We start from the raw sequence: 16,078 nt of genomic DNA on the forward strand, positions 1-16,078 counted from the left end.
CACACACACACACACACACACACACACACACACACACACACACACACACACACAAACACACACACACACACACAAACACACACACACACACACACACACACACACACACACACACACGCACACACACTCACACCTTGCATTCAGGGATTGCAGATCAGGTTTGATTAGTGTTGCTGAGATTGTAATTGGAGTCTGTGTCCTGTGGCTGTGTGTCAGTTTAGAGTATGATGCTAAGTACCCCAAATGCCTTCCACCAACACTGCTAGCTCTCATTCTCCAATACTCCCTCTCTTTTTTGTCCAACTACTTTCACACTCTCTTCGTCCATTATCTTCCTCTTGTCATTTTAATTTCAAGTAATTTCCCCTTAGTCTGCTTCACTCTGCAGTTTAACTGGTGTAACCTAAGATAAGGATGCATTCTGTTTCCTTTTTGCTTTTTCTTTCATTTCCTTCTTTCTAGCCCACCCATGTCCCATTCCAGCTCTAGCTGTCCAACGCTACAGGACACACATTCATCCAGGGAAAGCTCATTCCAAAGGTGTAATGTGTCCCATCAATTTCGTCCTAATACTTTTGTCCTCTTAAGCCATCAGCAGCAGTTTGACAGGTAGACATTTTGACTGACATTCAGCACCATGAAGCAGATCTCTGGCTATCATTCTTAAATTACAGTTTATTTGAATCCCTTTTTAGAGACAAAGCATGGGCGTATTTGACAAGTTTACTTATGATTTATTTCAACTCCCAACAGTGATAATGATGATGTGGAGAGAAAACAAAATAAATTAGAGGTAATGACAACACTAGCATGCACTTTAGCTTTAATCGTTAACATTAAAATTAAATGTTCTATTAAAAAAAGAATGACTGATCGATTGATTGGGTAGGCTATCTATGAAATTACCAAATTCAGCACCAATGTGGAAGTACAAGGGAAACACAAAGAAACATTTCCCACAAGCGAAATCTTACACTGCATTGTGATATTTTTGTTTAAAACAAGAATCAATGTCGGGCTGTAGTTTTCTTGAGTCTCTTATAGATATGCAGAAGCCATTGTGTTTCAGGTAAAAAAAAAAAAAACTAGGCTATATTTTAGTCAAGTATTCATTCGACTCATGTAATTTTTTTAGGGAATCTTTCTTTATCAGAAGTTCTTTGACTGTTATCATAGTAGGGACTTTAAATATACTCACTGGATCTCATCAAAGCAAATACAAGATCGCAAATTAAAAATTTACAAATAGCTAAGTGAACTTAAGACTGCGGGAGCTACCGCCACTCTAACCCCACTATCATCTACACTCTGACTATCCTGTGTTGGTCCGTTAGATATGTTGGTAGTATGTGCCAGTTTGCCTCTGTTGAAAAGAAGCAAAGACTGGTGGCAACAGTTGAAATGAATCAGATCCATCACTGTCTGCAGGCAAGAGAAACAGAGCAACACAGCCTCATATAATGTACAAGAGTGGCCAATGGGGTGGATGCAGCATGTCCAGGCCATCGATCAGCATTAGTAATAATGATAAAATGAAATAAAATAAAACATAAGTAATGAATAAATTAAAATTAAAATTCACTCGCTGAAAGATAAGTGTACTTGTTTTATAAATCACTGCTAAAATGCATAAAAGGTGGGGAGATAAGTTTTTGGTAATTAAGCCTTGCTAAAAGGGAATAACGTATCTATGATGTTTTTACAGCAGGTGCCTCGAGTGAAAATGTGCAGTCTATACCTGACGGATTTAATGGAGGAACAGTTGCATTTTCCGAAGTTCTGCCTTCATTGAAGACTTGTCTTTGAAAAATATCTCTCTCTGCCAAATAGTCAAGGGGAATGATTGGTCACTGCAAGATTGTATGAAGCTGTACAATTACTGTTCTGTTTCACAGATTTCATAATATATTTTTAGTGTTTAAGTGAGATATAGTACAAATATTGTAAATGAATTAATTCAACCTGAGAGACAGAGGCTTTTTTTTTTTGGTTTGTCACATGATTTGTCATATGCATCCCTGCATCATCTTAACACAACCAGATTTTGGCTGTTTTATAAATCTTATATTTGCAATCCATCAATGACAATCATGGGCATTCTATTTTCTTCTTTTTATTTTGGATTTTCCCTTCAAGGGTCGCCACAGCAAATCAAAGCAGCAAATCCTTCTCCATGTAACCCTATTTTCTGTATCCTCCTCTCTCACACCAACTACGAGCATATCCTCTCTCACTACGTCCATAAATTTTCTCCTTGGTCTTCCTCAGGACCTCCTGCCTGGCAGCTCCAATTCCAGCATCTGTCTACCAATATATTCACTCTTCCTCCTCTGTACATGACCGAACCATGTCAATCTGGCTTCTCTGACCTTCTCTCCAAAACATCAAACATGAGCCCTCCCTCTGATAGACTCATTCCTGACCCTATCCATCCTTGTCACTCCCAAAGAGAACCTTAGCATTTTCATTGCTCCAACCTCTAGTTCTACCTCCTGTCTCTTTGTCATTGGAGCTGTTTCTAGGCCATACAGCATCATTGGTCTCACTACAGTTTTGTACACCTTACCTTTCATTCTGGCTTATAGTCTTCCTGTCTCTTCACCTCTTTTCCACACTCTTTGTTGCTCTTGACTGTTGACCCCAAGTACCTGAAATCCTCCACCTTCTTGATCTCCACTTCCTGGAGCCTCACCATTCCACCCGAGTTCCTCTCATTCACACACATATACTCTGTCTTGCTGTGACTAACTTTCATTCCTCTCTTTTCCAGCACATACCTCCACCTCTCTAGATTTTCCCTACACCTGTTCTCTGCTCTCACTGCATATCACAATGTCATGGCTATTTGGCTATTTGGTAGAATAATCACTTCTGACTTCAGACTACTGGTGCTTTGGATGTTCGTTGACTGAATTGCTCTTTTTGTAAGTCACTTTGGATAAAAGCGTCTGCCAAATGACTGTAATGTAATGTCATCTGCAAACATCATGGTCCGTGGAGATTCCTGTCTAACCTCATCTGTCAGCCTGTCCATCACTACTGCAAACAAGAAGGGGCTCAGAGCTGATCCCTGATGGAGTCCCACCTCCACCTAGAACTTCTCTGTTACACCTACAGCACACTGCATCGCTGTCTCACAGCTAGCCTACATGTCCTGCACCAGTCTAACATTTATCTCTGTCATTCCCGATTTCCTCATACAATACCATAGCTCCTCTCTTTGCACCCTGTTATATGCTTTTTTGAGGACTACAAAAACATAATGCAGCTCCCTCTGGCCTTCTCTTTACTTCTCTGTTAGCAAATACTGCATCTGTAGTACTCTTTCTACACTTTAACTAATCTCTTCTACCCTTGCCTCTCTTACATTTTCCACATTCATCAGCTCTTCAAAGTACTCTTTCCATCTTCCCATTTCTCTTCTAGCATCTGTCTATGTTGTACATCCTACCTGTTGTAGTTCCTTTCCATCATTATTTCTCTGTTTCGCCACCCTGCATTGATTATTCTATCCCTTCTAATTTTCCAACAGTTCATATTAGTCATCATGTACCCTTTGTTTTGCCTTTGTTACCTCTATTTTTACCTTACATTGTATCTCCCTGTACTCCTGTCTGTTCTCTTCAGTTCTCTCAGTGTCCCACTTCTTCTTTGCTAACAGCTTACTCTGCACATACTCCTGAACTTCCTCATTCCACCACCAAGTCTCCTTATCTTCTCTCCTTCCAGATGACACTCCAAGCACTCTCCTACCTGTCTCCCTGATCACATTAGCTATGATTGTCCAATCATCTGGAAGCTCTCCCTGACCACCCAGAGCCTCTCTCGACTGCTCCCTCTACAGCTTCCACAACTTTGTCCTCTGCTCTCCCTCTTGTCCTCTTGATATTCCTTGTCACCTGAGTCATTTTACAAACCACTGGCTATACTATACTGGCTATGTCTGGCTATACTCTCACTTACAGCTACTTTGCAATCAGTGATCTCTTTCAACTTACCTCGCCTATACAAGGTGTAGTCTACCTGCATGCTCCTACCTCCGCTCTTATAGTTTACCCTATGCTCCTGTCTTTTTCGGAAAAAAAATGTTCACCACAGCCATTGCTGTTCTTTTTGCAAAGACTACCACCATCTGTCTCTCTGTGTTCCCATTCTGGAGACCAAATCTGCCCATCCCTTCTTCATCCCCTCTATTACCTGCACCAATGGAGTCTGCACCATTTACCACTCTCTCATCTCTGGCAATATTCTGCATCACTTCATCCAGCTCATTCCAGAACTTCTCCTTCTATTCAAACTCACATCTCAGCCGTGGGGCATAGCTACTAACAACATTGAGCGTCACACCTTCAATTTGCAGTTTCAGACTCATAAGTCTATTACATTATTTTCACCACCAGAAATTTCCTCACAAACTCCTCCTTCAAGATAACTCCTACTCCATTTCTCTTCCTGATTGTACCATGATAGTACAACTTAAAAGTTGCTCCTAAGCTTCTAGCCTTACTTCCCTTCCAACTGATCTCATGGACACACAGTATATCCACCTTCCTTCTCTGCGTCATGTCGACCAACTCTCTACCTTTTCTTGTCATTGTCTCAAAGTCCCTACTCTCAGTCCCAGACTCTTCCCTTTACTCTTCTCGCTCTGCTTCCCAACACACCTTCCTCATCTCCTTCATTGACCCACAATAGCCTAATTTTCATTGGTATTCTGTAGGACCTACAGGATACCAATGAAATTGGTATATACCTACAGTGTACCTACAATACCTACAATACCTACAATAACCTACAGTGTAGGTTATTGGCACCAATGGTGGTCGTTGTTGACCTGGGCCTCAAACTGATCCAGTATGAGATTCTCAGCATTGATTCACATATTTTTACGCCAGATGACCTTCCTGATGCAAAGCTCTGCATTTATCTGGGGTTGGGACCGGCTCATGGAGACATTGGCTTGTACCCCCCCGAGGCTGCATTGATAGACGTTGTATTGTAACAAGAAAAATTAATGCGAAGGTGAATTTGAGAAGGTGAAAAGCTTGCCAACATGTTGCTGGACTTTTGGCCAAATTAAAAAAGCCAGACATTGTAGAGACATTAATACAACCTTGTGCAAGGCCATTGCAATTTAGTTGCTCAGCCCTGAAGCATATAAAGAAGTAGCAGATGATCTCTCAGATACTACAGTGGCAGGTTTGCAAAACTGAAAGTGTGGTTTTGAAATCGATAGTTGGAAATTTGCATTGCAACATGATTAGTGCATGGAAATTAGCGGACTTTCTCAACTTTTATCAGGAGCATCAAATTTAGGGTCACATTAGGATATCTATCTTCAGCAAGGAGGAGATGAGTCAGATAATTGCATTAGTATCTGGATGGATGCAGCAGCAGCAGCCATAGTTTCATGCAACAAATGGTTTTATAGGATAGTGAAAGACACAGACAGAGAGTGCGAGAAACACAGGTGTTGCTGTCACACGTCTTAAAATTAATTTTTTCTTTTTATTTATTGGAATGTTTTTCAGCGTAAGGCAAGTGTGGTCACAGCTAGATTGGAAGACCTAGTTTCTCTATTGTATTATAAAGAATCTAAGTCTGCCAACATAGCCTCTCTATTGGATGATACGGAGTGTATGGTAAATGTTTTGAAGACAATGCATTGCAGGAACAGAAGGAACTATCTAAATTGAGGCTGGATTGTATTTTGAAGAGAAAATGCTTTGCCGCCCTTGGCCTTTTTATTTTGTTCTGTTACCCACTGCGAGCAGTTCCCAATTCTGGGAATCAGAGCTATTTTAGCACAAGTCCTGTTCTCACAACTGGTAAGTTGATGCTTACCATTTCAGTATGACTGACAAATATTACACAGACACACACACACACACGCACGCACGCACGCACGCACGCACGCACGCACGCACGCACGCACGCACGCACGCACGCACGCACGCACGCACGCACGCACGCACACACACACACACACACACACACACACACACACAGAAATGAAATGAAAGCCAATTTCACCAACTGTGATGAAATATGAAAGATTCCTCTCTGAGGTCACAAGACATTTGCTTTTAACCCACTTTTAACATTTGGTTCACAAACATACTGACACTTTTTCTTTATAAACACATATATCTTTAATTAAATTGTATTATTATTTCTTGAATTATGGTTTAAAATCCAAATATATAGAAGTTAGAAGTCTTTATTTCTGTTATGGTTGCAACTGCTTATCATTGTTAGCTTTGGACTGCTATGCTTCTTCATTTCTTTTGTTTATGCTGCTTATTCTTCTTGAGGCAAGCCGGCTGTATCTAATACCAGCTTTATTCAGATGAAACAGACAACACCATGGCCTGGTTACCAGACGCTAACAGGGCAATATATACTAAAGATACATACAACTACTGAATATTTTGTGCAAAGCTATAGATAATTCCGTCTTTAAGTTTTAGCTTTTTTTTGATATTAAATAATTAAAGAAAAAAGAACAGCAAAGATATAACACAAATGATAAACCTAACATATTTTATGATTTTTTTTTTTTGAACTCACCTCTTTTATTTTATAGTAAAATGGAACAGGACATTAACTGGTGAGCAATTTTGGTGTTTTCATAAAAAGGAAGGAGGGAAAGGATGGCGAGTATAGAGGACTCTGGGAAATGTAGTGTGCAATAAAGCTGAGTGTAAATTGAGAAGACGAGTTTGCACAAAAGAGGAAATGTAATTCTACTGCTGCTGAGCCCTCATTCCCAGCCACCTCTTTGATGACTAACTTATTTAGCAGTGGTTGGGGAAACTCAATAGAACCAATTGAGAGAGTAATATATTGAATCTCGTACTTGAGTGAGCAGTTTGTGGCCCAGCGGATGACTGTGGAAGTGATGTGAGCTGTTTCGTCTGAAACTTATTCGATATGTAAATGAAAGTACTCAGGCAAACACTGGATTCTTCCACACTCATAAACGTGAAATATGCCGTTTCTAAAAAGAGATCTTTCCTCCGTGTAATAACGAAGAAAGAAAAATACACAGAGGGATACTTGATAAAACATGTGGACAGTTCATTTGTATTGGTCCTGATGATAATCCATCAGGTTGCCTTTTAATTTACATAAATGTGTAATTTTTTTTTTTTTTTGTTATTGTAATATTGTATATATTTTGCAATATTTGATTTTATTTAGTTGGTTTAGTGGTTAGCACCTCCGCCTCACATCTGGAAAGTCGTTGGGTTTGATCCCAATCAGCATTCTTTCTTTGCAGAGTTTGCATGTATTCCTTGTGTCAGTGTGGGTTTCCTCCAGGTTTTCCGGATTCCTTCCAAAATCTATAAACATGCAGTAGCTTAATGTGCCACTCTAAATTGCCCAGGTATATAGGTATATTGCCCAGGTACTATATAAATAGTATGGATGTTGAATGAATGAATGAATGACTCCAATTGGATGTTAACAATCACTTAAGTGTAAAGACTAATTATAAAACTGCAGGCCAAATAAATCACATGTATCTATAGTGCTCATCTTCGTCTCACCTCTTATTATGGCAGGTGGCAGCAGACTGAGTAGGCTGATTACAGGTGGAATACTTCCAAGATTTAGTGAAAAAGGGATGTCTTTAACAGACACCAGAATCACCTCAAATGACTCATTTTGATTAGAGACTCTAAAGCTAAACACCTAGAGAGGAAACTGATTTTAGCATTTTCAAGGTTTTACCCAAACCATATACAAGGTGAGAGTTGTAGCCATACTAAGAGTTAAGGTGGTAAATTCAAAGCATTGCCTCCATTTGATTGTGGTTAGAGATGTTGTCCATGACCCACAAGCAAAATTACATATAATGGGCAGACATGGAAAAGTGTCTGCTATGCAGAGTGGGCTGCAAAAGCTTTCCTTGGGGGTTGAGATATCTACTGTTCAAAAAGACAATGGTGTTTTGTTAAAATTGGAAGCAAATCACCTTACCTGGCCTTTCAAAGTCACCATCACTGAACTCCTTGTGAGATACAATAAAATTAGATTCTAATTATCTGTGCGTGAGTGATGATTTTTGGGGGATTTCTTTTTTGTTTTGCTGGAAGAGATTCAGAAGTACAGATGTTTTGCCAGGACACAAAATAAAGCAGCATAACAATTGTTATAACTGCATTATAACAGTGGTTGACAGGATGTGGTAAAAGCAACAGGTTGAGTGACACAGTAGTTAGTGTTTCTGCTTCACAACAAGAAGGTTCCGGGTTTGATTCTAACAAAGGGGCTTTCTTGGTGGAGTTTCTTTCTGTGTTCTTTCCTCACACAGTCCAAAAACATGCAGTAGGCTAACTGGAGCCCATCTCTATCCATGATGGCAGGATCACTGTGGAATCAACCGGAAATTAATGCTTAATTATTGTTATCATTATCATTATAATTATTGTAGTTATTATAAATGGGCTCAGTGACTGCTTTACAACACACCCTGGCAACATTCTTCTTTTAGCCATCACTGTGAAATCAAGGTCAATAAGATGCTGATGCACAAATAATAGCCATTTGTGCATTTGTCTATTTTGACTATCAATACATACATCTAAATGGTAAACAAATGTAAAACCATTAACACATAGCGAGGCATTTTCAATGAGTCGTGAATGTCTTCACTTGGCTCAACCTAAATCTATTTTCTCCTGACTCACACAGTCAGGAGGCTAATCCACTCTGAGAATAACTAGATTAGGGCAGATTAAACACATGATGAAGTGAGGGCTGGTGGAAATAGTGGATTGATAGCTCATCAAAGTGACAAAAGGGCTGGAGAAATCATCCAATTTTAGTTAAATACGCACCTCCATCGCCATTTGTTATTCAGGGATTAAAACCCTAGTGGATTGTACACTAATGACAGAGCAGCCTCACTTATTTTTGTTGAGGCTGTTGTAGCTAATCGATTACTGTGCTGAAAGAAAATGGAATTTGTCTTGAAGACCCTGAAACACATATCGTACACAAAAAAAGGAAAAAAAAGGTAAAAAAAAACAAAAAAACATTGAATACTTCTTCATAACTGCAGTAAGCATCACATTTTGACGTGGGCTGTATGTACACTGTCAGAAACCCTGCAATTTCTAAAGCAAATGAAATAGAGACATGGACAGTAATGTCATCTTGAAACATTTCCTCATTGACACACTGTATAAACATATTGTGCATCATCTGATCCAAGCTGGTCCACTTTGCCTCTAATGTTAAACCATCAAATGAGCTGTCAGCTTACGGCAAGTCTCAACCGGAGGTGAAACAGCTTAAAGAGGGAGGAGAGGTTTTATTAGAAACAGACTGAGGGAAGGCAAGTGGACAAACTAATCTTCACTTTGACAAATTCAACCTTACAGAGTCTGAATCATGCATTTCATGATTTATCTTTTACAATCATAAATCAACAATTTACATGGATGTGTGAGTTTTTTTTTATTTTTTATTGTGATATTTTATTTTATTTTTATTTTGTGATTTTATTAAGTGCAGCAGCCGGTGTAGTGGTTAGCGCTTCCATCTCACAGCAGAAGGGGTTCAATCCCAACCAGCAGCCTTTCTTTGTGGAGTTTTGCATGTTCTCCCCCATGTCTGCGTGGATTTCCTTCGGGTTTCCTGTTTCCTCCTTCAACCATTGCTCTGATTACTATTCTGTGCATACACACACAATCTCTCTCTCTGCCTCTCTCTGTCTCTCACTCTCTCTCTCTTACACACATGCACACACACAAACACACACACACACACACACACACACACACACACACAAGTCCTACTTTTTATATATCAAACAACTATTAATTTGCATTTCCCAGGACTCTACACCAACAAGAAGCTAACTTGGCATCACTAGTACTGACTGGGTTCTGTGGTCTCATCCTTCCTTTCTCTTTCTTTTCATTTACCTACCAAATCCTCCACTTTCCTCACCCCCCTCCTGATGTCCTGTTTTCCCGCTACTGATTTATAACTCACCTCTCCTCTGGCAGGGAGCCAGCAGAGTGTAGTGAGACATCAATATTAGCTTGGCCCTCCTCGTAGCCCTCCTAAAAGTGTGCTTGAGGTATGGAGTTGAATGAGGCATCCATCTGTCTATCCGTGACAGTTATCTGTAATAGGTCACGTACAAGAGTTCTCGAGTCCCTACAGCTTCCCGAGTGATGTAAGAGAAATGAAAACAGGTCAAACTACCTAACCCTCTGACCGAAGTTTTGTATTTTTTATTATGTTAATATCAAAATACTATATTATATTATCAATCTATTATATTCTGATGTGTTTTCCTGTTTCTCCTATGTAGGTTTTTACCTAAATTCTCTCAATCCCAGATATGCAACACTTGATACAATTTTGATGACTTGATGCCCCATTTGGGTTGAACTAACTCCTTATTTCTGGAAAAGACCAGCACATATAAGCAGTGTACAGTAGGCTCAGTAAAGAGCAGTCCAATCCATCAATCTAATGGCAAACGTCACTTGTCTGTTTTCTCTGCCTTTATACATAGAAACTGTTACCTATCTAATGGTGGTTTCTGAGTGACAACTCAACAGCCACCTACATAATTCAGCATGTGGATGAAGTCACATTAGCTTAAAAGTACAACATACTCTTCCCCTACATTCCATTCTAATCACCTTATTTAATCATGAATTACATTATTGATGTAGTTCTGAAATGTCTATTGATAAACTCATCAATCACTTTTATGTATAAATTGTTACTTGGATTTAGTTCCATCAAATCATGTACATCAAATTTGAGAAATCTGATTTGTTTATATTTTCATATGTTTATTTAGATACTGAGTATGTTTTCAAACTGATTGATTGATTGATCAATTGATTGATTGATTGATTGATTGATTGATTGATTATTTATCAAGCTTGAAAAGTTAAATTAAAGTTGACAATGAAAAATCATGCCAGGAAATGTCATTTTACCTTTGTGACCTTCTGATAATATTTTTCTTGTTGTTTTCAGGAAGCTTCTGGCAGCCCTACCTTGTTTGAACATGATATCAACCCTATGGACCATCATGACCGCTCGATGTTGCACTCAGTATACGATACCATCAAAGACAATGACTCAACACAACGGCTGAATGCAATTGGATGCATGGGTTAGTCATAACTTCACTTTCAATAACTCTTCCTTTTTGACATTTGTTTAATCAACCAATTAATCAATCAATCAAAAATCAAAACATAACAAAACAAATCAAACAAAACAAAGCAAAACTTTCAGCAAAATTTTGATATTAAAATATTATTTTCCTATTTTTCCCTTTGAATTGTTTGCAATCGAACATCCCTTTGATCAGTTCTACTATCAACCCAAAGCCCCTCTAACATGCTTTTGCTAGCTGCACTCAAATCCCCAGCTACTATTTTCTTCAAAGCCTGCTCTCCTTCCTCATTCCAAGCTATATGCAGCTTCACTATTCAAACCGCTCTGGGATTAACGTCATCCCCAATCCCCACGCTTTCACTCTATTCCTGACTGCTTTCACCTAGGTCAATTCCCAATCTACCTAGCTGACATGAACATTGTAAGTTCTCAGGTCTTTGGGTGTATTAGAATTGACAATTCAATCCTCTGTCACTTCTGTCATCTAGACATTGACAAACCTTTCTCATCTACATAAATAGTGAAGCCTAAAGGAACTATGTCATCCTGAGAAGGGCGTGTGCATGGGAATAACAGATTCCAACATCTATTCACAAACCTCTTTTTTTTTGACTTTTTTTGATGCACAGCTTATTATTGAGATAAACATACCTAATTATCAAACCATAGCAATGAAAGTATCGCAATAATGTCACATGCACTTTTACCATATTCTCATGGAAAAATAAGGGTATAAAATGGCATTCAAAACTAACAACATCATAAAACTATTCTGCCTTTGAGTCCAGCTTTGGACTTCTATGATACATCCTTGGTGTCAAAAGTTGCTAGACTAAATGCGAAAATAAGGTTGACCTCTTAGATAATCGCAGTGATTTGTTCAGGTTCAGTTCTTGGACCATCTGTGATTGGTAGTTACTTCTAAATTAGTCATCCATTCTTGCTGTCATAGGACTATTAAGAAAATAATGCTCATTGCATGCAATCCATTCCATTGAGTGAAACAGTTTCAAAAGTTTGAGCTTAAGGCTTTCCCAGTAATTTTTGCTGCAAGGAGACGTTGACGTTGAAAAAAATCTAGAAAACTGCTCTCTGGACAGTAAGCAGACCTATTTTGACATCAATCAAGAGACAAGGTTCTTTAGTGTCATAATGCATACACATTACTTAATTCTGATCGATAGCTATTGGCTTCAGAAAACACACATTTTAGAATAAGACACAAGACTTAGGATAACAGACAATGCGCCACAAACTTAAATGAAGTAAAGCAAATAGAACAGGGTTAAACATTAGTTGCAACACAATTTAACAATGTTCTTAGAGAAATACACCACAAGCATGCAGAAACGGCTGTATTTCCCTGTTTCATCTCTTTACCAATTCATTCACCCATATCACCACCTCCCAATATAAGAATTGCTAATGATACCATTGATACCATTTTTCTCCTTACCCTTTGTCTCTCTACTGTCTCTCAGCTGTGAAATCTGTCAATGAGTCCATCAATACACACACACACACACACACACACACACACACACACACACACACACACACACACACACACACACAAACTGGTGTTCACAAAGCAGTGCCACTCTGGAGATCATAGATCAGAAGTTGTGTCAGAAGCATCTGACTGACGGTTAATTAAACCTCTAGATCAATAGGTCTTGCCCCCGACATTCTCCATCCTACTATTTCTTCTTCTCCCTTTCTCTGTTTTTGCTCTTTCATCAAGTCCTTTTTTTCTTGCTATTCTAGATGGAATCTTCTCAAATTAGTTGGGTTTTCAGCTTACGTTGTTATTTATACTTCTGGTTTTTTGAATGGAGGCTGTTCATGCCCTTATGATCATAAGCAAAAACTGTAGGCACTCCGAAGGAAAAGAGTCTTGACAATAAAACTTCAAGGGCACCCTGCATTTGTCTCATGCAGTGGAGTCAAACAAGCCAAGTGGAAAAGTTTTAGGAATGGGGGGTGGAGTGGGTGCTTAAGCTGAAAGATATCACAACCAAAGCTCAGTGGAGTCTTAGATCTTTGACTTTGCGTGTCTCATGGGGAGAAGATGTCAGTTCCCCTCCTTCCCTCTGTCTTGAGGCTGTCTCGTGCCCTCATTAACCCAAGACTGCACGCTTTGGCAGGTCTTCATCTTTTTGAGCTGACACAGTTCTGTTATTTAAATCTCTGACAGGGTTTATTTTAGATTAGTTGCAGCAGCACAATGGTGCTGCATTGAGGTGAAATACAGACTGGTGATGTGGGATAAAGCCAGATTCCATGCCTGTGTCCTATTTTCGCAGGCAATGTCTTAAGCTGATCTTGTAAAATGATTAACTAATGGTGAAGAAGAAAGACCTTTATTTTGTCACATTGAGTTATACCTTTGGCACAACATCAGGGAAATTCAACCACTTTCTTCCACCTAACATGGATGAAGCATGAGCAAGTGTGCAGCGCCAGAGGGGCATTGAGCGGTCCAATGTCTCTCTCAAAAACACTTTGGCAGGCTAGGAGGCATCTGGGAATCGAACCAGCAACATTTTGATTCCAAATTGTCCGCTCTTACGCTGTGAACTACTCTGTCCTAGCCTTGAGCCTTATTTGAAATGTGTCACCAGATAGCCCACAAAGGGTTTGTCAAATTAGGTGCAATCTGTCATTTTTATGTCTGTAATTAGCTGTAAAGTTGTTAATTATGGACAATCCGTGACTAGCACAGATGTCTGATAACAAAACACTGCTCGGGTTTCAGTTAAGGGAGCATTACTCACAATAATGCCTTTCCAGTTCTTACTGTCATTGTGGAACATAAAAAAAAATCCCCAAAGTAAAGGCTGCGTTAGCTAACGATGGGGTTTTTCACATCATGAAGAAGCAGAGGGAGTGATTTAAAATAAAAAAAACTTAAACCGTTTGATAATCCATGTTTATTGTTACCACAATGCAGAACATTGTGGTAACATCACTCTCCATGTTGTACCTGTTATCTCTCTTTCACTTCTTCACAGTGTTTTGCTTTGGAGTGTGGGACTTAAGCTACAAGTTACAGATGCTTGTGTCAGACTGGTCCCGGAGTTGGTTACTTACTGCCTGTGTGGATGCAAAACTAAAAAGTTCCTCCAGAAGAGGGTAGTTCCCAAAACAAAATTTGAGCTGGGCAGTTTTTTTACAGTTTTCTGTCCTAATGCGGCTTATTTCTTGCCCGAACCTCTCAGCTTTGCACACAACCTGAGGCACCTCCCCCGCCAAAAAGAAGATGTTTCACATGTCTCAAGCGAGCTCCTGAAGCCAAGGATTGGACTGCCAAGGACTGGCAGGCCCAGCCACGGGGCTTTCCCCGATGAGATCGATCCTAGGCTTGCCCTGGTGACCCGCTTCAGGGGCGGGGTGGATCTATTGTTCTTATTTATCATAAGAAGCCCCCCACCTCTAGCCTGTTTGCCTTGGGTGACCCTGCCAGGGCCATAAAGCCCCTAACAGCTGGGGTCTGAGAATCATTGGGGTAATTATCTATTTTTCCTATCAGGCTAGAATGGGTCTACCTTCCTACATGCTTGGGGGTCTACCTTTCTGCAATCAACAGATTTGCAGTCAATTAGAGAGCCACATATAGAGACATACAGCCATTCACTCTCTCATTCACATGATTGGGCAATTTAGGCAGCATGTTTTTTTTTTAACTGTATGAGGAAACCAGAGAACTGGGAGGAAAGCCTCATAGACATGGGGACAACAAGCCAGACTAAATTGAAACAAGAACCTGCTGGGTTGAGAGGTACAAGCACAAAAAACTGCCCCACTGTGCCAACTGTTATACTCAAAACTATCTTGAACAAGAAATAGGCTGCTTTGTATAATTTAGCACAGAAACAACAATTTATGTTAAAGGTTGTTAAATACAACAAATACTTGCCAAAGCATACCGCTGCCATTATACACACCACACACAGAAAATAGCAGTTCTGTCTGCATTTGTCACAGGTACAAGTGAATGCATTATGAGAGAAATCTAATGCCATGGCAACAGAAAAGAAAAGCTTTCAATGGTACAGGAGACAGGTGCTATTAATGCGGTATTACAACATCACAACACAACACATCACAACATGTGTAAAGATACTTTGCCCACTATCATCTTTACAGACCTTTCAGACTCATATTTTGACATATTTGTGTGAGTGTGTGTGCCGTGCATCTGTGAGTATATAGGTTCAGTTAACAAATAGTCTGAGGATATAATATTCGACATTACTTCCAGTGTTCCATATAGTTTCTCAGAATTAGCTTCAGACATGGATACCTTTTTCTTATAGTGTGATGGCTGAAGTCTGGATCCATGACTTACAGGTGGTGAAAATGCAGTATAGTCAGCTAGAATCCCACATTTGAATATCTCAGACAATGATTTGTTTCTTTCCCTTTTCTCCTTTCATCACCACACTTCATTTAACTTTGAGGTGAAAGGATGGCATGATCTCAAGAGATGATTTTATTTCTCAAAAAATAAAAACAGGAAGACAAGAGAAAATGCTAATTCAGGGGAAAGGAATATGGAAATGAGAGAAATCCCCTGCGTGTGCTCAGTACGACACTGGCAGTAAGGGCTTGATGCAAAGGTCGCCATCACACCCTCATTCAAGTTCCGTTCTGGCTAATTGAAAAGTGCTGCTGGGTGTCAGGTCCACATACTGGGGTGAAAATTAAGGCTCTTGGACTGATTGTGTTCGTGGAAGTGACTGATTGGCCAAGTGTCATAGTGTCAATGTGCACATACGAGAAATGTTTGCTGACTGGGAGGTAAGGCTGGAGGTGGAACTAGGTGGAAATATGCTGGTGTCATACAGGACTGTTTTCATAGTAAATAAGGGATGTTTTGTGAAGTTCTTGCACCCAAACTAGATACATGTAG

General features: G+C 39.6%; 1 protein-coding gene across 1 annotated transcript in view; it reads left to right on the plus strand.

The window, feature by feature from the left end:
- Nucleotides 1-16,078, plus strand: part of LOC147232216 (partitioning defective 3 homolog) — a 330,190-nt gene that overhangs the window by 180,204 nt on the left and 133,908 nt on the right. Inside the window, exon 15 of the mRNA XM_086151573.1 lies at nt 11,017-11,155. Coding sequence (XP_086007699.1) covers nt 11,017-11,155 — 139 coding nt within the window. The remainder of the gene's footprint in view (nt 1-11,016; nt 11,156-16,078) is intronic.

The sequence above is a fragment of the Fistularia commersonii genome, chromosome 8 (genome assembly GCF_037954325.1).
Source record: "Fistularia commersonii isolate RoL2024-O1a breed Wild chromosome 8, RoL_Fcom_v1.0, whole genome shotgun sequence".
In the NCBI taxonomy this organism is placed as follows: Eukaryota; Metazoa; Chordata; class Actinopteri; order Syngnathiformes; family Fistulariidae; genus Fistularia; species Fistularia commersonii.